The sequence below is a fragment of the Cyclopterus lumpus genome, chromosome 9 (assembly GCF_009769545.1).
Source record: "Cyclopterus lumpus isolate fCycLum1 chromosome 9, fCycLum1.pri, whole genome shotgun sequence".
Classification (NCBI taxonomy): domain Eukaryota; kingdom Metazoa; phylum Chordata; class Actinopteri; order Perciformes; family Cyclopteridae; genus Cyclopterus; species Cyclopterus lumpus.
The window spans coordinates 20,458,693-20,479,893 of record NC_046974.1 but is presented as its reverse complement, the minus strand read 5'-3'; the positions used below and the strand labels follow the sequence as shown (position 1 = coordinate 20,479,893).

At 40.9% G+C, this 21,201-nt stretch overlaps 2 protein-coding genes across 2 annotated transcripts; both read left to right on the top strand.

The window, feature by feature from the left end:
- Positions 1-1,899: 1,899 nt before the first annotated feature.
- On the top strand, positions 1,900-17,031 carry me2 (malic enzyme 2, NAD(+)-dependent, mitochondrial). Its single transcript, XM_034541810.1, has 15 exons — positions 1,900-2,107; positions 5,362-5,515; positions 8,430-8,563; positions 8,773-8,922; positions 10,168-10,243; positions 10,553-10,714; positions 10,795-11,008; positions 11,416-11,513; positions 11,855-11,968; positions 12,085-12,196; positions 12,595-12,737; positions 12,888-12,987; positions 13,194-13,264; positions 14,011-14,109; positions 14,387-17,031. The coding sequence occupies exons 2-15, from the start codon at positions 5,402-5,404 to the stop codon at positions 14,552-14,554; spliced, it is 1,755 nt and encodes a 584-aa protein (XP_034397701.1). The 5' UTR covers positions 1,900-2,107; positions 5,362-5,401; the 3' UTR covers positions 14,555-17,031.
- A 335-nt stretch (positions 17,032-17,366) lies between these two features.
- Positions 17,367-21,074, top strand: elac1 (elaC ribonuclease Z 1). Its single transcript, XM_034541521.1, has 5 exons — positions 17,367-17,560; positions 18,000-18,203; positions 18,855-18,913; positions 19,234-19,444; positions 20,017-21,074. Exons 1-5 carry the CDS (start codon positions 17,404-17,406, stop codon positions 20,490-20,492), a joined length of 1,107 nt encoding a protein of 368 aa, XP_034397412.1. The 5' UTR covers positions 17,367-17,403; the 3' UTR covers positions 20,493-21,074.
- The last annotated feature ends 127 nt before the right edge of the window (positions 21,075-21,201 follow it).

Here is a 21,201-nt window from a genome sequence, read left to right as displayed (position 1 = left end):
AGAAGGGCAGCGATTCTGTGGCAAGAGCTAAGAGCTGACAGCTTAAGTCAAGAAGATATTCACTTTCCCACAATGCAGCAGGACATGTATCTCGTTCTCTGTCACTACAAGCTGTTAACTATTATTCTTCATGCAAAGTTGCTCTAAAACGGTTGACGCCCACAATATTGGCACCTTCACTGGAGGGAACATACACCGGTTGCTAGCAGATCATCACAACCTATAGTATGAGCCATACCGGTTGTGATAATAGGAAAAGCTACAATATAGAAAAGCCAAGTATATTCTTTTATATTCACAATAAACATCAAGCACATTAGAGTTACTAGCACATTCAGAAATACAGTTTTTCCTCAGTGACAGCTGAAACTTCAATGTTGTTTATTAAGAATGTACTTCAAGGTACTAATCATACTTAGCTGCACTGCTAAACTAACTGATACATTTATCTATTTATAGAAATGGATAGATATAAGCTGTGCTGCAGTCAAACTAATAAAAAGGAGTCTATAGTTTGTACTTGTACATGTTTAATTATCACTTTTTGCATTATACTGTTTCCTCTCCAGGTAACCTAAGCCAGCAATAACATTATTGACAAAAAACACAAGCATACTGTAACACATGTGGTTACTGAGCCTAAGTGTTTGAAGAAATGTAGAACATGTGCCTCAGTTCACCTTGATGCTTCCAGCTTGCTGAATGTAACATAGCCTCACCCCTCTGCATGGCTTTCACAACTATTCAAATAGCTTAAACTTTGTTGTTTTTGTAATGTGTCACCTTTTAGGATTCATATTTATGTGGGCTTTTATCTATTTTGTACCCCAGAGACCCCTCTGCTTTTTTCTTAAGAAAAGCTTTGAGGTTTTTAGATGCTCAATATTGATATATAATATCTCTTTTTGCAGTTTCTGTTTTTGCTGAAGAATTATTAAAACATGACTCAAACAATTATTTGACTTCACGTTTTCTATTGCCAATTCAGATAAAATATATTGCTGTTATAATTTGTCAAGGTTATTTTGTATTTGATTAATGTAGATATTCAATTATGATTTATTCTGCCCCGCCGCAGTGTTTAAAGCCAACGCTTGCAATGCTCTTATACAATGGCCTACACACAACTCAACAGAAAGACATAAACACATACAAAACAGCACACGGCACAAATAAAAATAAAAATAAAATACATTAACCCAACAAAAATGACTCTGTCATCCATGACCGCAGAGCAATTTCTTGATCCCTCTATTTTTTGATTCCTCTATAAAAACTGTTTACGCTTGAGTTGGAAATGATCCGTAACACAATACTCATTAGCCTTAAGACCCTCATCATACGTGATATTGTACTTGGTTATATTCCCGAACAACAGTGATAAACCAAATTACCACAAAACCAACTTAACACGGAGAATAGGTCTGGGAGCCAATTTGGGGCACCATTAGTCCAATGCATTGTGAAATCTGAGGTGAGGTGACCAATTAAAACCTGACCTTGATTGCCTTCTCCTATACAGCAAATAATTATATAATCTTGCTCCACTCTTCTCTGGTCTTTTTTGCTTGTTTTGCACAAATAAAACAGCAAACAGGCACAACATCTTAATATAGGTTGTGAGGGGGAGGGGAAAGCCCACATGTTTTACAGATGGGATGCTAATACATGTTAATTTGTCATTTCAACCCATATCTCAACCATATAAAAAATACTGCTGAATAAGTTGTTGTTTTTTTCACTGAAAAACTAAACATCAGACAGATAAACAGAAAAACACGCAACAAGACAAACCATGATTTATATCTTACAAGAAAACATCCTGAAAACACACATGTCCTCGAAATGAGACGACCGTCTTTTACAGTAGTTACGACAGCGGCTCTCGTGTCAGTCTTTACGGTAACCAGGAAGAACATCCCAGCATGTGATTGGTCGAGCGGCCGAGTTCCTCGACACTGCGAGTCTCCTCATTACCACCCTGCTGCGTCTGTGGCAGCGGTCACACGACAGCATTTATTCCGCCAGCCCCCTGGAGAAACATGCTTTATTAACAGAAACCTATATACCACGGGAGTAACTGCAGTATTATACCACCTACGAGCAGGTAAGCTGACAAGTCAAAGTGTGTGTGTCATCTCGGAACTTTCCGTTTCTGAGCGGACAGTGAACGTGACTGGGTGAGGGGAGGTCCCGGGATGAATGACAGCACGTCCATCATCAGGCTCGCGTCACCCGGAGTAACGTTACCGAGGACCTGAACCGGGGCTCCGATAACGACACGGCTCCGTCCGTTTTAGTTGTAAGCTAGCGTCGTTTAGCAGGGGCCAGTTGTTGACCAGGCTAGCTTACATTTGTTGTTGTTGTTGCGTTTAAGGTACGTAGTGAGTTGTAACACCCCCCCCCCCCCCCCCCCCCCCCCCACCAGCATCTCCATACTACATATATACATATCTCTTTAATCCCTTTGAGTTGAGAACATGGACATGAGACATAACTGATAAGACCAACGGGTTTACTGTCCTGGTTATTGACACATTTACAGCACACCGGATGTTCGTATGCAGCATGGCAGGTGTTGCCTGAATCTAACTGCTGCACTATGGGCGTTGGTACTTAACCCTGTTAATAATGAGATAAACAAATAGATGGACAAGTCCTTGTGTCAGAGAAAGGGAGAAGGAAACACCTGTGAGTGAAGCTGTACCCACTGTCTCCTTGAGGGAGCATAACTACACTTGCACTCCAGTACTGAAGCTGTTCACAGTGTCCCCCCCCCCCCTCATAGACCAGAGAAGGTGTGTGTTGATGTGATTGATTGCTAGACTGTAGTAGTACAAGAGCAATGGCTTTCTGTTGGTGAGTCATTTCCGGAATGAAACCTCTTATTACATTATGCCTACTTCTTTAAATGCAGACACTGTTTGCACACATTATTTCTATATTAAGAGTACTTCCAGAACCGTAATGCAATACTACGACTAATTGTCTGGCTAGATTGTATCCTGTTTTCCTCATGTGATGAGTATTAAAATATTTACTAGTAACTAATAGGCATATGAGACGTGCTTGTATTTTCATTCCTTAAGTATCTCCAGTCCAAGTAGTGAATTCAGACTTCCTACAATGAAACAAAGCTGGCTCATCACGGTTTCTGTGCCAGAATTATTTTAATAATAATTGTTTAAAAAGAAGCTCAGAGAATGTGAGCATGTTTGCTTCCTTAGAACTGACATACTGATAACATTCAGGCTCTGTGTGTTCTAGAAACGAGAGGGAAGCTGAAGTAGACGTTAAATAAAATGTTCTTTTACAGTGTATGACACAAGGATTCATAGACGCTGCATTAAGGCCTCCCCCCTCTCATATCAAATCAACAGCATTACAATTAGTTGATTGTTGGCGCTGTTCATAATTCATACGGTCTTACACTTTGGCACAGCTTTCTAGGCAGCGTGTCCTGGAGATGTAGTTTTGTAAGCCAAGACTCTGCCAGCTGGCTCTGCTTTGTAATTTCTTTCATCAGAGATTCTTGTCAAAAAAAAGTTGGTGCACGATCAAACCACATTGTGGCCTCTTAAACTATTCTTTCCCAAGTTCAGGCGAATGGAAAATCACATTCATGGTTTGCTAAGAACTCTTTGATGTCAGTACAAACGTATGAACTACGTTGCTAATCAAAGTAAAGCAGCATTGTGATTCAACACGGAGATTGACCGAGTGCTGTTTGTTACATGAACTGAGCTCAGCTGCACGTTGTTCAAGGCCATTATATCATTAAAAGGTGTTTCAAGTATATATGGTATAGCTGACAACAGTTGATTGCCGTTTCCTCATGTATATGTATTTCAAAGTAATATGTATTTTGGCATTCTCCTCGTCTCGGCCACTAAACTACAGGGAATTAAATTAGAAACTGCATGCGACAAAGGTCACGTTGTTGTTCCCCACATAACTTGCTTACAGGTCCAGTTGCATTTCCTCTGGGTCAGGTCTTGACTTTAAGGAAGGCCAAAAGGCGTTTGGGCTGGACAATAGAAGTCATTTGAAACCAGAGCAGAAATTACCGTGTGTAATAGTTCAATTGAGAAAATCTTCTGGCTACATTTCCCTCGTGGTCTACTTTGTAATATAGGGGTTCTTGTGCAATCTGCCTTTTAATTTATTGACACTCACCTAAAGCACCAAATAGTTGCGCATTGTTATAATTGTTGATATAGTTAGCATTATATCTAAATCATATGTGGACATTTTAGGTTGTTCTTTTAGTCCAGTACGGTGGGAAAGCAATAATTGCTACAATAATTATCATGAGGCTGAAGCTGCACTTAATTGTCTATAACTTATAAAGGTTCATCAGAGTCACTTTAAGTGGCCACTTTCTGTACCGACCATAACTACAGCACCCTATAGCTTCACATCACAGGTCACATGCGCAACATAGCTCTCACAATGATGGGTCTATTCTCGGCCACCAGCAACAACAGCTGCCACTCAGATTGAGGCGCTCAAGTAAAGCAAGTATGAAGTCGTGGTTGTTGGTGTGAAATTGTTGAAAGGAAATTAGATTTGGTTTTGTGTATTTATTGATTAGCTTGCTTTATTTTCTTCCTCCGGGTATGCTCTGCAGACGCCACATAGTACGATGCGTGTGATCGTTAGTTGGAGTCTTCCCTCCAGCATGCGATGGGCTACGTGTTATCTGCCAGTCTTCCGATCTTTTCTGTCCGTCGACTGATTTCCCTTGTTCTCTGCCTCCATGTGGAGCTTGTTGGGAAAAGGATTATGACAATCTTTCCAAGCTTTGTTACCCCAGATCACACTAAATCACTTCTGTCCGCATCCAGATTAATGACGAGCCGCTGCTCTCAGCGTCTGTAATCCTCGAGCGTGGGACAAGTGCATTCAGGAGGCATTCCATGATTACGCGTGTGTCAGTAGGCGGACGGTCTTCATCGCAGACAGCTAGTGTCATACCACGGTGCGATAAGGGTATGATGATGTCACATGATCAAAGGTTGTGGCAGCGGTAGACTTCAGGTCTTGACTGTTGGGAACAAGAAGAGCTGAACCATAAAGCAATAACTGTTTACAACCCTTTGACACTAAAGAATTGTTTCAATTGCATTCGCATCATAAACATTTTTTTGGGGTCTTTTGAATCTTATGAGACGTGAACTGTAATGGCCCATGTTAATAGAAACTACTGTACACCGATATTCAGCATCCCAGAACGGACAACTTTCAATTATTTCAATAGTTCTCCCAAGCAGGAAGATGAAGATGGAAACGGATTAGCCACGCCTCCTCAAAACAATAGGGTTATTTTGTCAACTTTGTTTCTCTTTCCTTCCTCGGCAGCTTTCCACCAGTGTACCTCCTCGACCAGTGACTGGCCACCATGTTGTCCAGGTTGAAGACGACCTGGTCCCTGAGGCCCTGTGTCTCTGCGTGCAGATGGGCACACACCAAAGAGAAGGGCAAGCCCCTCATGCTCAACCCTCGCACCAACAAAGTGAGTGTGTGAGTGTGTGAGTGAGTGAGTGAGTGAGTGAGTGAGTGAGTGTGTGTGTGTTTTTTTATCCTTTCAATCCTTCTGACACTCCTCCATCTTGTAGTGGTTGTCAATATGTCTGTACTGCCTGGATAAGACTAGTGGAGAGGTGTGTTGTTGTAAAAGACAGTAATTGACTTGTAGGTTCTGAAATTGTTGACAGACTTTCTTTCGCTCAACGAGGTTTTTCTATTTCTTAATGAACAAACATATAATTCCTGCTAGAAACTTTAATTGATCATTAATCTTTTGCATGTAATGATCAACTAACACAGTTACTTAAAAAGCGCCTCTCATGCAAGCACACGCAGTCACACAGGACAGCATGGCATTATAAAGTACAGTCAGATGCGGCAACAGTTAATCCCGTGATTTGTTCTGCTGAAAACTAGAAAAACTTGCCCATCAGTGTCGATGGTTTTCCAGAAGCTGGTTGGTGGCTGCAGCCATATTAGCAGAGCACCTTCATTAGTTATCACACAATTTGAATCTATACAAAGCCGCTGTACTTGTTTATTGAGTACAACTAAGAACACATACTCCTATTTCCAAATAGCTCCCTATCTAATGTCTTAATTATTGACTATGCACCTAAGATGATTTTTTTTTTTCTTTAGAAGAATTGCTGAGAAATCCTTAAATAATCTTCTTCCAAAAGTCCCCATCCGAACATTTGGCATCTTGTGCAAAATCAAATAATCTGGGATTAAAAAATGGTCTGATAAAATCCTCAAGTATGTTGGATATGTGAGCACACCCAGCATCACTGTTGGGCGTGGTGATGAATGTCGGTTAAATGGTCGCCACCTTTCTTTGTGCAACTACGGCTTCTTAAGTTAGTTTTTTCTGTGCTGCAAATTTGATTTTTGTACCTCTTTGTCTCATCTGCCTTTTTGGTTTCATTCTGCTTTTGATATTCCTTTTCCCTGCCATTTTAACTTGCTCTTTAATTCAATACCTCGAATGAGACGAATCACATTGTTTGATGCCTTGCGTTTGACATGGTTGGTGTGTGCTCGGAGCCGTTTGCCTGGGAGGTTTATTGTCCGGTGTTTCCCGACTGCCGAAAGCTACGAATGACATTTGAAACATGAGGCTGTAGCTGCTCGAGGTGACAGGATCTCACTTTTTGCAGGTTATGCTTAATTTAGCCAAGTTGTGCTAAATATAGAAATTCCAACCTACATGTAAACTGGTCAGGAGCTGGCTGATAGTCCTAGAAATACATTACACACAGTAACTACATTTCACATTGCACTTTGTGCCTGGTTCCTCATTGTTTATTTGATCTCTTTGGGTCTAGTTTAGAAATTTATTGTGTGAAACAACTTTGTGAAGAAGACGTTTTAATGCTCTTCTTCTGTGAGCGGTATCTGGTTGTGATTTATATTTAAACGGAAGTTCAACTTTTGAATTGATTCCAGCATTTAAAAGTTCACTGTGGCCATAAAAACCCTTAAAACTGTATCAAGCAAGACACAAACAACAGCATGCTTGTTACTCATAACATTTCTGTATTTGCCAGAGCGGATGAGACTCGCATCAGGAGACTGAATCTTCATAAATCTCATGACTCATCATGACTTAAGCTCAGAGTGTTGCATAAATGCATTGTTGATGATATTCAACTGTCAGCAAGACAGACAGACTGTGTTCCCACAATCCTCGGCCACATTGCTATCTTTAATAGTTGTACAATACACATTTTCATCATGTGGATGCCAACTAAATTCAAATTTGTAAGCCTGATGGATGATCGGATTTGGGAAATGTTATTATCACATTATGAATGATGAACTTAAAAGATAACTTACTATCTGTAGTAAATTAAATAATTTTGAAATTGAAATTAAGTTAGCTTCTATTAAGTGTTCAGTTTCAACAAACAAATCATAGGATATACAGAAAAATATATTTCAGAAATACATATACAAACAGTACTACAAAAATAATATAAATTCATAATTATTTATTTGATAGATAATGCCCTTGAGTGAATCACACAATATACACAAAATCATTTGAACAAACCAAGACACATTTAAGCATTTAATTCCACGTAGAATGAGAAAACGACAACTAGATTTCAGAGGTTTGCAGCATGTTGCGTTGAGAGGAGTGAAATGCCCCATTAGCATGACTCGGCAGTTTGCCCGGGGAGCCCCAAGCATCCATCACTATCACAGAATAATCAGCCCTTTCCCGAGCCACAGACATTATGCTTTCCATCTGTTGTGTCCATATTTCTTTCAGAAACGGTTTCAAGAAACCGACATACACTCTTGCATACTGATCATCAAAACACCTTGTACCCCTCATCCCCCACCCCCCCTTTCTCTTCTATTCATAGGGAGTTTCTGCACAGAGTCCTCCTTATTGGCTTCCTTGAGGCTCCTCCCCTTTCTTATTCCCTTTTTCTTTCTATTACCAACTGTAAAATTGCTTCAATGTGGTCTCCACCTTTAACCCAGCTGTCCGTCTCCTGTTAAGTGGCAATAGGTCAGCAATAGGTCAGTGCATAGATGATACAATGCGCCCTCTGGTGACCAAAAGACATCATAGCATGTGAACGTTTTCTGAATCCCCCCACATAACAGTACTTGTTATGAGGGGGGATTCAGTAATGCAAAGTATGCACATTAAAAGTAGAACACCCTGTGGCCCAGAGAGGTGATGATTAAGCTTTATTACTCAGACAAATGGGAGATGATGTCTATAATATGTATACATCCTACAATTCTTGTTGTACTTCTCTTGACAGTCTGTAGCTATTTAATACCCAAATAAATGTAGTAGGATGGCACACTTATCTTCGATCAGAGTTCATTCTCTTTGTCTCCCTACCCATTCCCTCACTCTTTGTGTTTTCCTCCAGGGCATGGCCTTCTCTCTACCAGAGCGACAGATTTTAGGGATACATGGTCTGTTGCCTCCCAAGGTGGAGACTCAGGACATTCAGGCGATGCGCTTTCAGAATAATCTCAAGAACATGACCGACCCCCTGCAGAAGTAAGGACATATTTTGCTTAAAGCATTGGAACGTTAAGTCACAGTATGAGTTTCTCTGTTTTGCATTTTAGCATTCATTATTAATCATATGTATATCTGAAATATCTCCTTATAACTTTCCTCTCTCTCTCTCTCTCTGACTCTCTCTCCCTCTCCCTCTGTCTCTCTCTCTCTCTCTCTGTCTCTCTCTCCCCTACTTTTTCGCCCAGGTACATCTACTTGATGGGCATCCAGGAGAGGAATGAGAGGCTTTTCTACAGGGTGTTAATGGAAGACATAGAAGAATTGATGCCAATTGTCTACACTCCCACTGTCGGCCTGGCCTGCACACATTATGGGCACATCTTTAGAAGACCCAAGTAAGCATGCAGTAAAACTATCGACAATCAAGAAGTAAAAGGGAAAACAATGTAATATAAGTCCTGGGGTCTCATTTATAATCCTTGCGTACGCACAAAGCGGTTCCGAAAGAGGCATATGCCACTTCCCACGTAAAACTTGTGATCAATAAAAAACAACTTCACCGAAGAATATCCGCATCTGTACAGAAACTCTGACACAGACGTACACACATTATAGAGACTGGGAATATTGGCAATGCAGATGGTGAGGTGTTAAATTGACGCCAGATTGTAAAAATAACATGTGAGAGGAATTTGAATACGTATAACAATGCCTCTCACACATTTGACTTCCTATAACACGTTACTGATAGACAGACCTGCTTTATCACAAACATTCAAACCAGCAGTGTTATTTACGCTTACATGCTATGGAGCCATAACTACCTTTGCATTGTAAAGGATGTAAATCAACTCCTATCTGAAATACAATAAGCAACCAATACACAACCTAAACATAACCAAACACAAAAAACACCCACCAACCAAAATACCACAAAGACACAACAAAACGCAACCAACCAACCATCAGACAACTATCATAGAACCTAAACACTATCAACCAACCAACACACAACCTAAACACTATCAACCAACCAACCAACCAACCAACACACAACTAACATAGAACCTAAACACTATCAACCAACCAACACACAACCAACACACAACCTAAACACTATCAACCAACCAACCAACCAACCACCACACAACTAACATAGAACCTAAACACTATCAACCAACCATCACACAACTAACATAGAACCTAAACACTATCAACCAACCAACACACAACCTAAACCAAAACCAACAACAACCAACCGACACACAACCAAAGCTCATCTAACAATAACAAAACCAAAACACAGCCAGCCAACCAAAATACACAATCAACCAATCAACCAGCACACAACCAAAATACAACCAACCAACAAACCAAAACGTAACCAAAAAAACTAATCACAACCAGCCAACACAAAGCCAAAGCACAACTAACCAAACAAAGGATACAAAAATAGCTAAAACACAGGCGCTAAAACGGAGTGTTTCAGCCAGAAGGTGAATACAGAGATATGTGAATATGAACCTAAATATGGGCACAATATATGTAGTGGAGATATGTTTTTGGTTGTGTTTTCCTGTAGTTTGTAATGTTTAGAATCTGTCCTTGTTCTCATCCCGTCCCCTTGCTTCTCTCACCAGAGGCTTGTTCATCTCTATTCGGGACAAAGGACACATTCGTTCCATCCTGGACAATTGGCCAGAGACTAATGTTGCAGTGAGTACCTGAAGTGCTCATCACAGTAACACCACCTATACAAGAGTCTACTTGGGCCGTTCATCCCTCTCAAACCCATTGACTGACTTTTTTTCATTTACAAATGAGCAGTGAATATGCAGATATGGTTAAACAACTATAAAAATCGATCAAAATCAGTTCTACTTTTCACAGTAAGTCTAGGGAAGTATTTGTAATTAAACCCAGCACTGAGCTGTAGAGTTTCTACATTCACCTGGCTCGTCCAGTTGTTCACAGTTGTGTGCTTGTCAAATGTCCAATTTGTTTCCATCTCCCCTTTTTCTTTAGGCAGTAGTCGTAACAGATGGAGAGCGTATTTTAGGATTAGGGGACCTGGGTGTATACGGAATGGGCATCCCTGTCGGAAAGCTTTGCCTGTACACTGCCTGTGCTGGCATTAGACCTGAGAGATGTCTGCCTGTGGCAATAGATGTTGGCACAAACAATCAGGTAGGATGGTTACGTGTATGCTTGTTGTATACGGTGCACATGCATTATACTTCATACATTTGTCCTTTCCCTCCAATTAGACTCTCCTCCAGGATCCGCTGTACATGGGCCTGTACCAGGAGCGAGATCGCTCTCAAGCTTACGATGATCTGATTGATGAGTTCATGGAGGCTGTGGTGGAAAAATACGGGCAGGACACACTGATCCAATTTGAGGACTTTGGGAACCACAACGCCTTCCGCTTCCTCAGGAAGTACAGGGAGAAGTACTGCACCTTCAACGATGATATCCAAGGTGCCCATTTAACCCTTCACACATCGTATGCCATGATGTTTACACGGATTACGTTCAGAAAAGTTCAGTTGGTGTTTGTTAAAGAACCATATTTTTTAGATTGATTTGATTTGCTTTTTTAAGATTGATTTGCCTTCTTTTCATTTCACAATGAAAATCTAGTTGCTTGAATGAAATAGATTGTGAACTTTATTCACATTAGGAAATGCAAAAGCAGGAACCTCTTTGAAAACTCGCCTGTGTTTAGGTCGGCTGAGATCGGGTGTTGAAACACAACACAACGCGTTCATGTTGTCTGAAAGGCAACAAGCGCAACATAACTAAATCATTCGGGGGATCCTCCTATCTAAACAAATAGGGATGTATCTGTTTATTGTTTACTGTTGTGTTCTTCTGCATGTTTCCAGGCACTGCGGCTGTCGCCCTTGCTGGTCTGTTAGCAGCTCAGAGAGCCCTCGGCAAACCCATCACTGAACACCGGGTGCTTTTCCTGGGAGCTGGAGAGGTAAGATCATCTTTGTCAATTCAACTTCTCTTGGTTTTGCTTTGATGTTTTTTGCCTTTTTGCTCTTTTTTTTCTATCTAATTTGAAAAGTCCCATATATCAAAAATATTTTCTAGACGCCATACTGCCCCCTACTGACCACAGCTGGTAATGCCAAAAATAAATGATTATCCAACATTACTTATGTTATGAATTAAAAGAATTCAACATTGATCAGAAAGAAAAGGGTTGATTTACATACTGTAGGCATTTTCTTATTAGAAAATAAGGGTTAATTTGTATTAAGGATACACTGTCGAAGCCCTTTTAAGTGTAACTTTAAGTGATTTTTTCCTCCCTAGGCTGCCCTTGGTATTGCCAATCTGATTGTCATGGCCATGATGGAGAGAGGAATGACCCAAGCTGAGGCCAGAAATAAGATCTGGCTGTACGATAAAGATGGCTTACTAGTAAAGGTTAGTAAGACATCTTACTGGCATCCTGCCTGGCTCACTGTCTTTTTGATGCAGAGATTTCACTATATTTATGTTTGATATTTTTGTTGCCACCAATATACTGTCTGTGATTCCAGGGAAGACTGCAGGAAACTGACTCTAACCAGGAGGCATTTCTTCATGACAGTCCGGGGACTGTAGAGAGCTTCCTAGATGCCGTCAACACCATCAAACCCACAGCTATCATTGGTGAGGAACTTCTTATTTTCTGTAATTGTGTCTTTAAAGCCTTGCAGTACAGTTTGGAATATTACATTACATTATTACTTTTATCCAAAGCGACTTACTATCATACACACAGCTACGGGGAGCAATTCAGGGTTAAGTGTCTTGCTCGAGGACACATCAACAAGGGGATCGACCCACAGTCGCCACTGAAAATGCACTGAGACAAAATAATGAATATGCTCTTGTTGTTAGGATCTATTTTATTTCATCCAGATCAGGTCAAATTGAATATCTTTATTTTATATTTAGGCTATTTATGATTTATGTGCTCATTAAATCATCCTGTCGAGGCTCCGTTTTTTTCGATATTGATGGATCACAAACGCAGTCTGATCAACATTTCTCTTTCCTACCTCCAGGTGTGTCAGGAGCTGGACGTCTGTTCACCCATGACGTCATCAAGTCCATGGGAACCCTGAACGAAAGACCAATTATCTTTGCCCTGAGTAACCCGACCAATAAAGCCGAGTGCACAGCAGAGGACGCCTACACACTCACTGATGTACGCAGTTCTTTCCTTTCCTATGTTTCTTTTTGACTAACTCCGAAAATTAAGCATTAAAAGTTCCTGTGCTGTCAAATCGCTCTTCTTGCTATTGTCCTTTTCTTTTTTTTCCTCCCATCATCACGCTTTTGTTTCTTTGTCCCACAGGGTAGATGTCTCTTTGCCAGCGGCAGTCCATTTGGTCCAGTGACTCTGAATGGCCGCATCTACACCCCTGGACAAGGGAACAACGCGTACATCTTCCCTGGTGAAAGAAACATTTAAATGAATAATCATAATGACCACAAGAGAGTATGGATTATCTACCGATTCCATGGACATTAAAAAAAATGACTGTGAATAACATAGATTGTTAATAAATAACCTGAGTGTTTATACAATGTTGCCACTCTGTTGAAAATGATGAGATGATGATGCAGTCTGTTCAGAACACATGATGTCTGTGCTTTGCAGGTGTGGCCCTGGCTGTGATCCTGAGCGGAGTGAGACACATCAGTGACAAAGTATTCTTAGAGGCGGCCAAGGTCTGAAGTCATAACTAAGTGTTTCTCTGTCTATCTCTTCTTTAAACTTTCTGAAGTTCATTTGTACATTTTCCCCACACCATCCTGCACTTTCTTGCTGACTCGTCATGTGTACATATGCTGTATCTGGTCATAGAAATCCTCTTTACTGCGACTGTGGCTCAGTGGCCTCCGGTGTGTGAATGTTAGTTAGTCCTGATGGGCAGGTGACTCCTCCCATCAGTGTATGAATGGGTGTGAATGGGTGAATGATGTCATGTTGTGTTAAAGTGCTTTGAGTGGTCGGAAGAATAGAAAAGTGCGATACAAGTACAGGTCCATTTACCATCTTTAATTAACCCTTCGATGTCTCCTGTCCCCTCTCTAGACTAACGGCTGATGCTTCTTCCATCTATGTTTTTTCCTCTTTAGTATTTGATTTGATTACATTGATCAATGATATACATCACAAGATGATATCTTGCCAGCATTCTTTGTTCAATATTGAAATATTTCGCATTAAGAGGACACTGTCCCTTTCATGTTTTGTAATATGAGCACTAGTGGTTTGCTCTTGTTTGAAAAAAAAATATCCTGTCTTGTTTTTTTAATTAAAAAGCACAGATTGTTTTTATGACTTAACTCTTATGTAGGTGGTAAACGGCAGAGAAATGCGCTGTTGGCAATAGTACTAGTTTTTATGTCTCTGTTATTTTGGACCCCAAAAATTCATCTTTACTCTCAAAGTATTTTTAAACTCTTTCTAGACCCTTGCAGAGCAGCTGACAGATAAAGAGCTGGAAGAAGGCAGACTCTATCCTCCTCTCTCCAACATCAGAGAGGTCTCCATCCAGATGGCTGTTAAGGCAAGTCTCCTGAAAATGATCACTTCTCTGGCTGTTGATGAACCGGCCATTGTCGGTCCACACCTCAACTGTTCCTGCCTAAATGTAGCAACTTGGACCACTTAAGATGACATTTTGATGACACAGTATTGCGTTCCAGTCTTTTTTGGCTGTAGTTGTGCAGTAACGTTTGGTCAGTTGATCTTCCCCTTGCTCTTTGTCTGCGTTCTTGTGTCTGTATTTTCTATTTGTATCTGCCTCTCAGTATTTATCAATGCCAAACTTCCTTTTGCTCTAGGTGGTGGAGTTCGTCTACGCTAACGGTATGGCGTTTCGCTACCCTGAGCCTACGGACAAGGACAGCTTTGTACGCGCAACTGTGTGGGACACCCACTACGACTCCTTCGAGCCAGATACCTACGACTGGCCAGGTGTCAGCTTCAGCCCCAAGACTGACCAAAAGTAGACCAGACCCTCTCTGTGCTCTTTGTTTTCCGCTGACCTCCTAATTTGAGATGATCATAATTACCCTAGTGCAAACATCTGCTCCTATAAATCCGTCAGTAGAAGCCCCTTATTGCTGCCACCTGACTCCATTTGCACTAAACAAGTCTTATTATACCAGTGAAAGGGTAGAGAGGAAAGAGGATTTTTAAAGAGGAAATTTAAATGTGAATGGACACTTTCCCTTCACATCCCAGTTACCTGCATGGCACCTGGAGGGCCCCCTGGTGGTGGGTAAAAGGCAGTGTGGAAATCTGGTTTCATTGTTGCAACCTTGAGATGCATTGTAATTATCTATGCTGTTAAAAAATATATAGATATAGATAATAATGCGGTATATTACAGTTATTACATGTGATTGTCATATACTAAGCAGAAAACAAAATACCACACTTGCATCCAATTCAAAAAGTCAAATCTGAACGGTCTATTAGATTGCATTGAGTAGTAAAACAAACACTTTGTCTCTGCTCAAGGCCAAGATGTTTTTATTACAAGGAACTAGAGATGATGTGTTGTGTGTTTGTGTCATCATCTACGATCTTTCTTGTTAGTCATAAATAACCAGAGACTAAGTTACCTTTTCGTTAGAAAATGCCACGGAAAAAAATATATTTTGCACCTATTTCAAAAGGTAGTCACTCCATATTTAATAAAATGATGACTATAATCTAATGCTAAAGAGACACTCCTGATGCCAAACTTCACTGCACTCATTAATATGCAGTTCAATCATTCACATTGCCTTTTTTTCACATCAGGCGGGCCTCTGATGGCTTCGATAATGCAACCAATATACCAGTATACACCGGTATAACAGGTATGGTGAAAGACTCCTTGACTCCTGTGCTTAAATCGGGCAACATTGCTTATCAGAGAAGGTTGAGTAAAGCAGAGGGTTAAAGTACTCGGCCTTTGTATTCAAACTAGGAGAGAACGACGGGAAATATTGTTACTCAGGAGAGAAATGGAGGGAAGATATAAAGAAAGTATATGAAATTTTATGAAGGGAAGTTGAATGAAAATGATATCTAAAAACACTCGTGAGACCAACATCCACTCCAGCATTTTATTTGTTTGAATGCTTTTGTCACATTGTATGTATTTCTCTGAATTTATTTTATTTAGCTTGATGGGTGTATTTAGATGTGTTGCCCTTCAGCTGTATATTCATTAGAAAGTCTCTCATCAACAGCCCGTTTAATGAGGTGTGGTAAGAATAATCCATCCCTAGAAATTACCCCTTTGATTAAAAAAAGGAAATAGAAGATGAAATAAACCTTCAATAAAATAAAACAGATAACAGTGATGTGTAAGATGTGAATAAATAAGTTTAATACAAGGCGGTTGCAAACAGTAATTAAGTCTGTTCCACGTATGTGACGTTTGATGCATTATACTTATTGTCTGGGGGCTATTCAAAAACTGTTATTGACAAAGTGTAGTGACCAAATGGCCCTTCTGGGCCTTTTCAACAGGTTCACTTCATTCTGAAAATGACCGTTTCTGGTGATGTTCAAGTCCTTACTGGCATTTGTAATGTACAGTACTCGATGCTAAAGGGTAGCGGTGCATACAAGATGATCATATAGATTGTTACTGACAACACATATTTCTGAGGAAGAAACAAAGTAATGTTATTAAGTCAACGTTAACTATCTGAAGTGTAACTAGAAAAATATTTTTCTGTTGACATTTGTTCGAGCATTTCTGTTGGACGTGTTGTATCAAATCCAGTGAGTATGCCGTTCAGTCATTGTAGTTCTAGCAGATGACGACTTCCTCGAGGTCATGACATGCATTTCTCAAAGTAGGATATTGTATTCACTATATTCCGGTTTCCTAATATCCCACATCTGTTAATGTCAATAGAGTGTACTGTACTTGTATCTGTAAGATCTTCATATTTGCTCAGAATGCTGCAGTATATTACAGCGGGTGATCCAAAGATAAGGAATGTTTAATGTGAAACCCTGACCATATATACTGTACACACACATGCACACACCTTTGCAGCTAAAATGTACAAGTTTTAAGTCTGAAAACCATTAAAACTACCAATTAATCTACTTAATTCATAGTATTGCTGTAGACACTGTAAATCTAGTCATTCTATAATTCTATACTCGGCCTCTAAATGTTCATCTCAGGATACAATGTGCAGTTTTCTTCTGATAGACTGTGAACACAAGGTTTTGTGCACATTCGCGTGTCTAACCAGTTGTTGTTGTTGTTGTTACTGACTCATCGCCCAGGTTTTTTTTTTTTTACTTTCTCGTGTAGGAATTTTGTGATTGTTTTTGCTGCCGTGATTCTTGTCATCCCTGCTGACGCTTTTGAGTTGTGTTTTCTGAAATTTATTTTTGTCACACAATAATATTTTCGTAGTGTTTGTACGCAGAGAGAATACCAATGTGCAGAATAAACAGTTTAACCTCCTTTTGGCTGCAGATTTTAAATTGGAACTGTAAACCAAGTGCTAGTCTTTGTGTATTTTAATTCATTTTAATTTAAGCTTTGAGAAGTTTCACTGCAATAAAGCAGGAAACGGGTCTGAAAATGGAGTTGAAAATAAAAGTTCTTATTTGTGCCCTTCTTAAATCACTATGCCTGCAAAAAGAGAGATGACACCACTAGAAGATGAGTTTCACGAGGATTTTAAATCAATATACTGTGTTATGCCACAGTATTATACACATGTACATACTTCTCGAAAAACCGACTGTACGTAAACGCCGCACCGTCGCTCGCGACACGTCATCACAATGTGACTGTTTACAGTGAGCCTTGCACTCCCGTAACTTCGGGAGGATGACCATGGATGTGACGTTCCTCGGGACCGGCTCGGCCTACCCGTCTCCTCACCGCGGGGCCTCGGCGCTGGTGCTGCGGACAGAAGGGGAGTGCTGGCTGTTCGACTGCGGGGAGGGAACCCAGACCCAGCTGATGAAGAGCCAACTACGAGCTGGTAAGAGAGAGAGAGAGAGATGCACTTCCTAAAGTGTGATAAGTATACAGAAACAAGACGAACTTTATTGGATTCAGAGAATTGGGAGAATCTTCTCAACTAAGAATCCTGCTAGGAGAAGGAAAAACAGCCCACCTTGTTAATAATAATAATAATGATGCATTTAATTTATATAGCGCTTGTTGCACCATATGTCCTGTCATGCCACAGCCTGAGGGACAGTGAGTGACTAACACACACACACACACACACACACACACACACACACACACACACACATTATTATTATCCATATGAATGGAGCCAGAGAGCGAGAGAGAGAGAAACAGACAGACAGACACAGTCAGTCAGTGTGCGTGAGTGAGATTACTGCAGTGTTTCAAACTCGCCTCATTCCCATCATGCCGCCTGTTGACTGACGTTGTGTTGTCCCCCTCAGGTCGGATCACCAAGGTGTTCATCTCTCACTTGCACGGGGACCACCTGTTCGGTCTGCCCGGCCTCCTCTGCACCGTGAGCCTCAACACCAACCCCGAGCAGCAGAACCTGAGTTGTGTGGAGATCTACGGGCCGCGGGGGCTCCGCCACTTTTTACGGGTGACCCTCGGCCTCACGGGGTCCCAGCTGCTCTTCCCTTATGCAGGCAGGTTCCTGGATGTACAGCCTCCGATGCGTCCATCTGTTAGAACCAATGTAAACTATGGGTTGCACATTCTGATCGGACATGTTTACGCACTTTGCATTTGGGAGTTCATCTGCAACCTTCAGGAGGAGATAGTACGGTTCATTCCGATATTTGTTTTACAAACTAGTTCATCAGTTTAGTCACTTTTATGTAAAAATGTGTATATATATATATATATACAACTTTTTTTTATGGTAGCAACAATGTATAGTATAGTTTTTGCAACAAAGCAAACTCACCCTGAGTCGAGTGCGGATGATACACAATGGATTTCTACCCATACCAAGACAAATTTGGCTTGACATATATCTTGAACACCCATTTGTTTATTTTATTTATATAACATGTAGCCGTTGCAATAAAGAATAAATTTTTTCACAACTTCATCAGGTTTTCGCTCGTCAGTAGCGAATCACAGCTACGCTATTCATGTTTACATTGTGTGGAATTATTGTATGGAAACTACGACATATTTTCAGCCCCATTTATTTGCTGTACTTTACACAGCAAATACATGTTCCACCTCCAGCCTTATTTACTTTATAATTATACATGTAATCATTTAAATGGTTGTATTGTGCTCTCATCTCATCTACATGATGTGTGTAGTCCATGAGCTGGAGCCCACAGCTGACCAGAGTCCAGAAGAGGGACAGCTCAGCCTGCAGGTAAGTGACTGATTTTCATGTTATGTTAAGAAATTTGCTCTCATAGTTTTGATCTACCACATATTCAAATCACTTTTATTTTATTTCACCAAACTCAAAGTATGTCATGGGCATCAACCTGTCATACCTTAGCATTATTTTGCAAAACGTAGGTGTCCAAATGTCAACTAAGTAAATTCGCCTTATTTGTAGCGTGACTCCCATTAATTAATGTTAGCTTGTTTGAAAGTGTTCCCTCAGCCCATGAGACGGTGGTCACGGTGTTCTTCACCCACGCGGCAGCACGTCGTCCTTTAATGTTCAGTGTTGTGTCTCTTCAGATGACTGCGGAGTGCGGTCCTCTGCACCCACAGGAGCAGCCGGGCCGGACCATCTTCCTGGATGCCTCCAGTGACAGTTACCTCCTCTTTGAGGACAAGAGGTTCGTGGTCAAGGCCTTCAGGTTGTTTCACCGCGTCCCCTCCTTTGGCTTTTGCATCAAGGAGCATGATCGTCCCGGAAGACTAAAGACTGAGCTCCTGAAGGAACTTGGTACATCTTTAATGTTACTCTTTTTTTGTTTGCTTGGAACAGCTGCAGTGAAAGATGACTGAGAAATGTAAATCTACAGCCTTCCAGTACACGTTTTACATATTTTGAATGATTCCACATTGATTTAGCCACAACGCCGCTGTGTGATGCGGACTGCAGGGACGAGATGCATAAATCTCTGTGTCGTGGAGTCTCTACTAAAACTGTGTTTACGGTTAAAGATCATCGATATATTACACAAAACACAAAGCCAATAGCTTTACAATATCTTCATGCCAATATACGGGAACATTATGATTACATTTTTTAACAAAATTGGTCGTAAATATTTTAATGGAAAATAATGTTTTGCAATAACTTCCATGTAATGTGACATTGTTTATGACCGACTATGACTTTTTCTTTACGAACTATAGATTTTTTTTATGTCACCCAAATACACATAGCTCACCCAATATTATGACACATTTATGTTACAATATGCCATTTCAGAAAGTAAATGCTCTCCAAATGGTACTTATTGTAAATGGCCTTATTTTGTGTGTGTCCCACCCCCCACCCCCCACCCCCAGGCCTGAAACCGGGGCCGCTTTATGGTCGGCTGAAAGCCGGCAAGCCAGTAACGCTGGAGAGTGGCCGCGTCGTTCTGTCCAGTGAGGTGCTGCAAGAAGCCATTCCGGGTCGGAAAGTCTGCGTCTTCGGAGACTGCAGCTCCGTCCTCGGCGACGGACCACTGAGGCTGTGCAGTGGAGCGGACGTTCTGGTTCACGAGGCCACGCTCGGGGACGAGCACCGAGAGAAAGCGGTGGACCACGGACACAGTACACCTGAAATGGCGGCCGCGGTGGCCCGGGCCTGCTGCGCACGGAGGCTGGTGCTGTCCCACTTCAGCCAGAGGTACAAACCCGGCTCCTTGCAGAAGGACGGGGACGAGGATGACGTGGCGGAGCTCAAGCGGCAGGCGGAGGACGCTCTGCAGGACAGTGATGTGGAAGTGACGTTGGCGGAGGACTTTCTTACTCTGCCCATTCCTCTCAGACGACCGTAGCGATGAACTACTAATTCATTTTTTTTTATATTGACAGTCTCAGTTCTGCTAAGCTTTCAACTGTCGTTATCAGCGTGAGTGAGTTCACACACTTTGTAATGGGACTGTAGATGTTCAAAGTTGCTGTCTGAGCACTTTTATGACTTTTTACTGTAAAGTTGAGTTTGGCAGCTCACTCTTGACCTCGGAAACGACCTCTGCTCAAGCTCCCCTTTGTTGTTTTCAACCGCATCACGCAGCCTCCATCAGCAGATCCACTGTCGAGCTCAAGGGTCGCTCCGACAATTAGAAGGTTTGAACATCTATGTCGGATTCCATGACGACTGACCATTATACTAATTGTTATACAACAATGCATTGATTGGTAATTATCCAAATGGGTCTCCATTGGTTCCCCAACAAAAAGACCACATTTTAATCTAATTTATTTAGTAGAAAGTCTCTAAATGAAAGTGGTAGGTTACTTGTGTTTTCTTTAGGTGTGTAGTGTTCAACACCTACTGTACTCAAGGTATTTAATGATTTAACAAACAAATCAATGTTTATGTACAATTCTTACAACAATAAAGATTGCTTCTTGAACATTTCTCATTGTTACATTTTTGATTGTCTATATTTCTGGATATGTTTTCTAGGTTTTTATTCACAAGGGTCTTTTTTCAGACTATATATATTATATTTATATATATATATATATATATATATATAT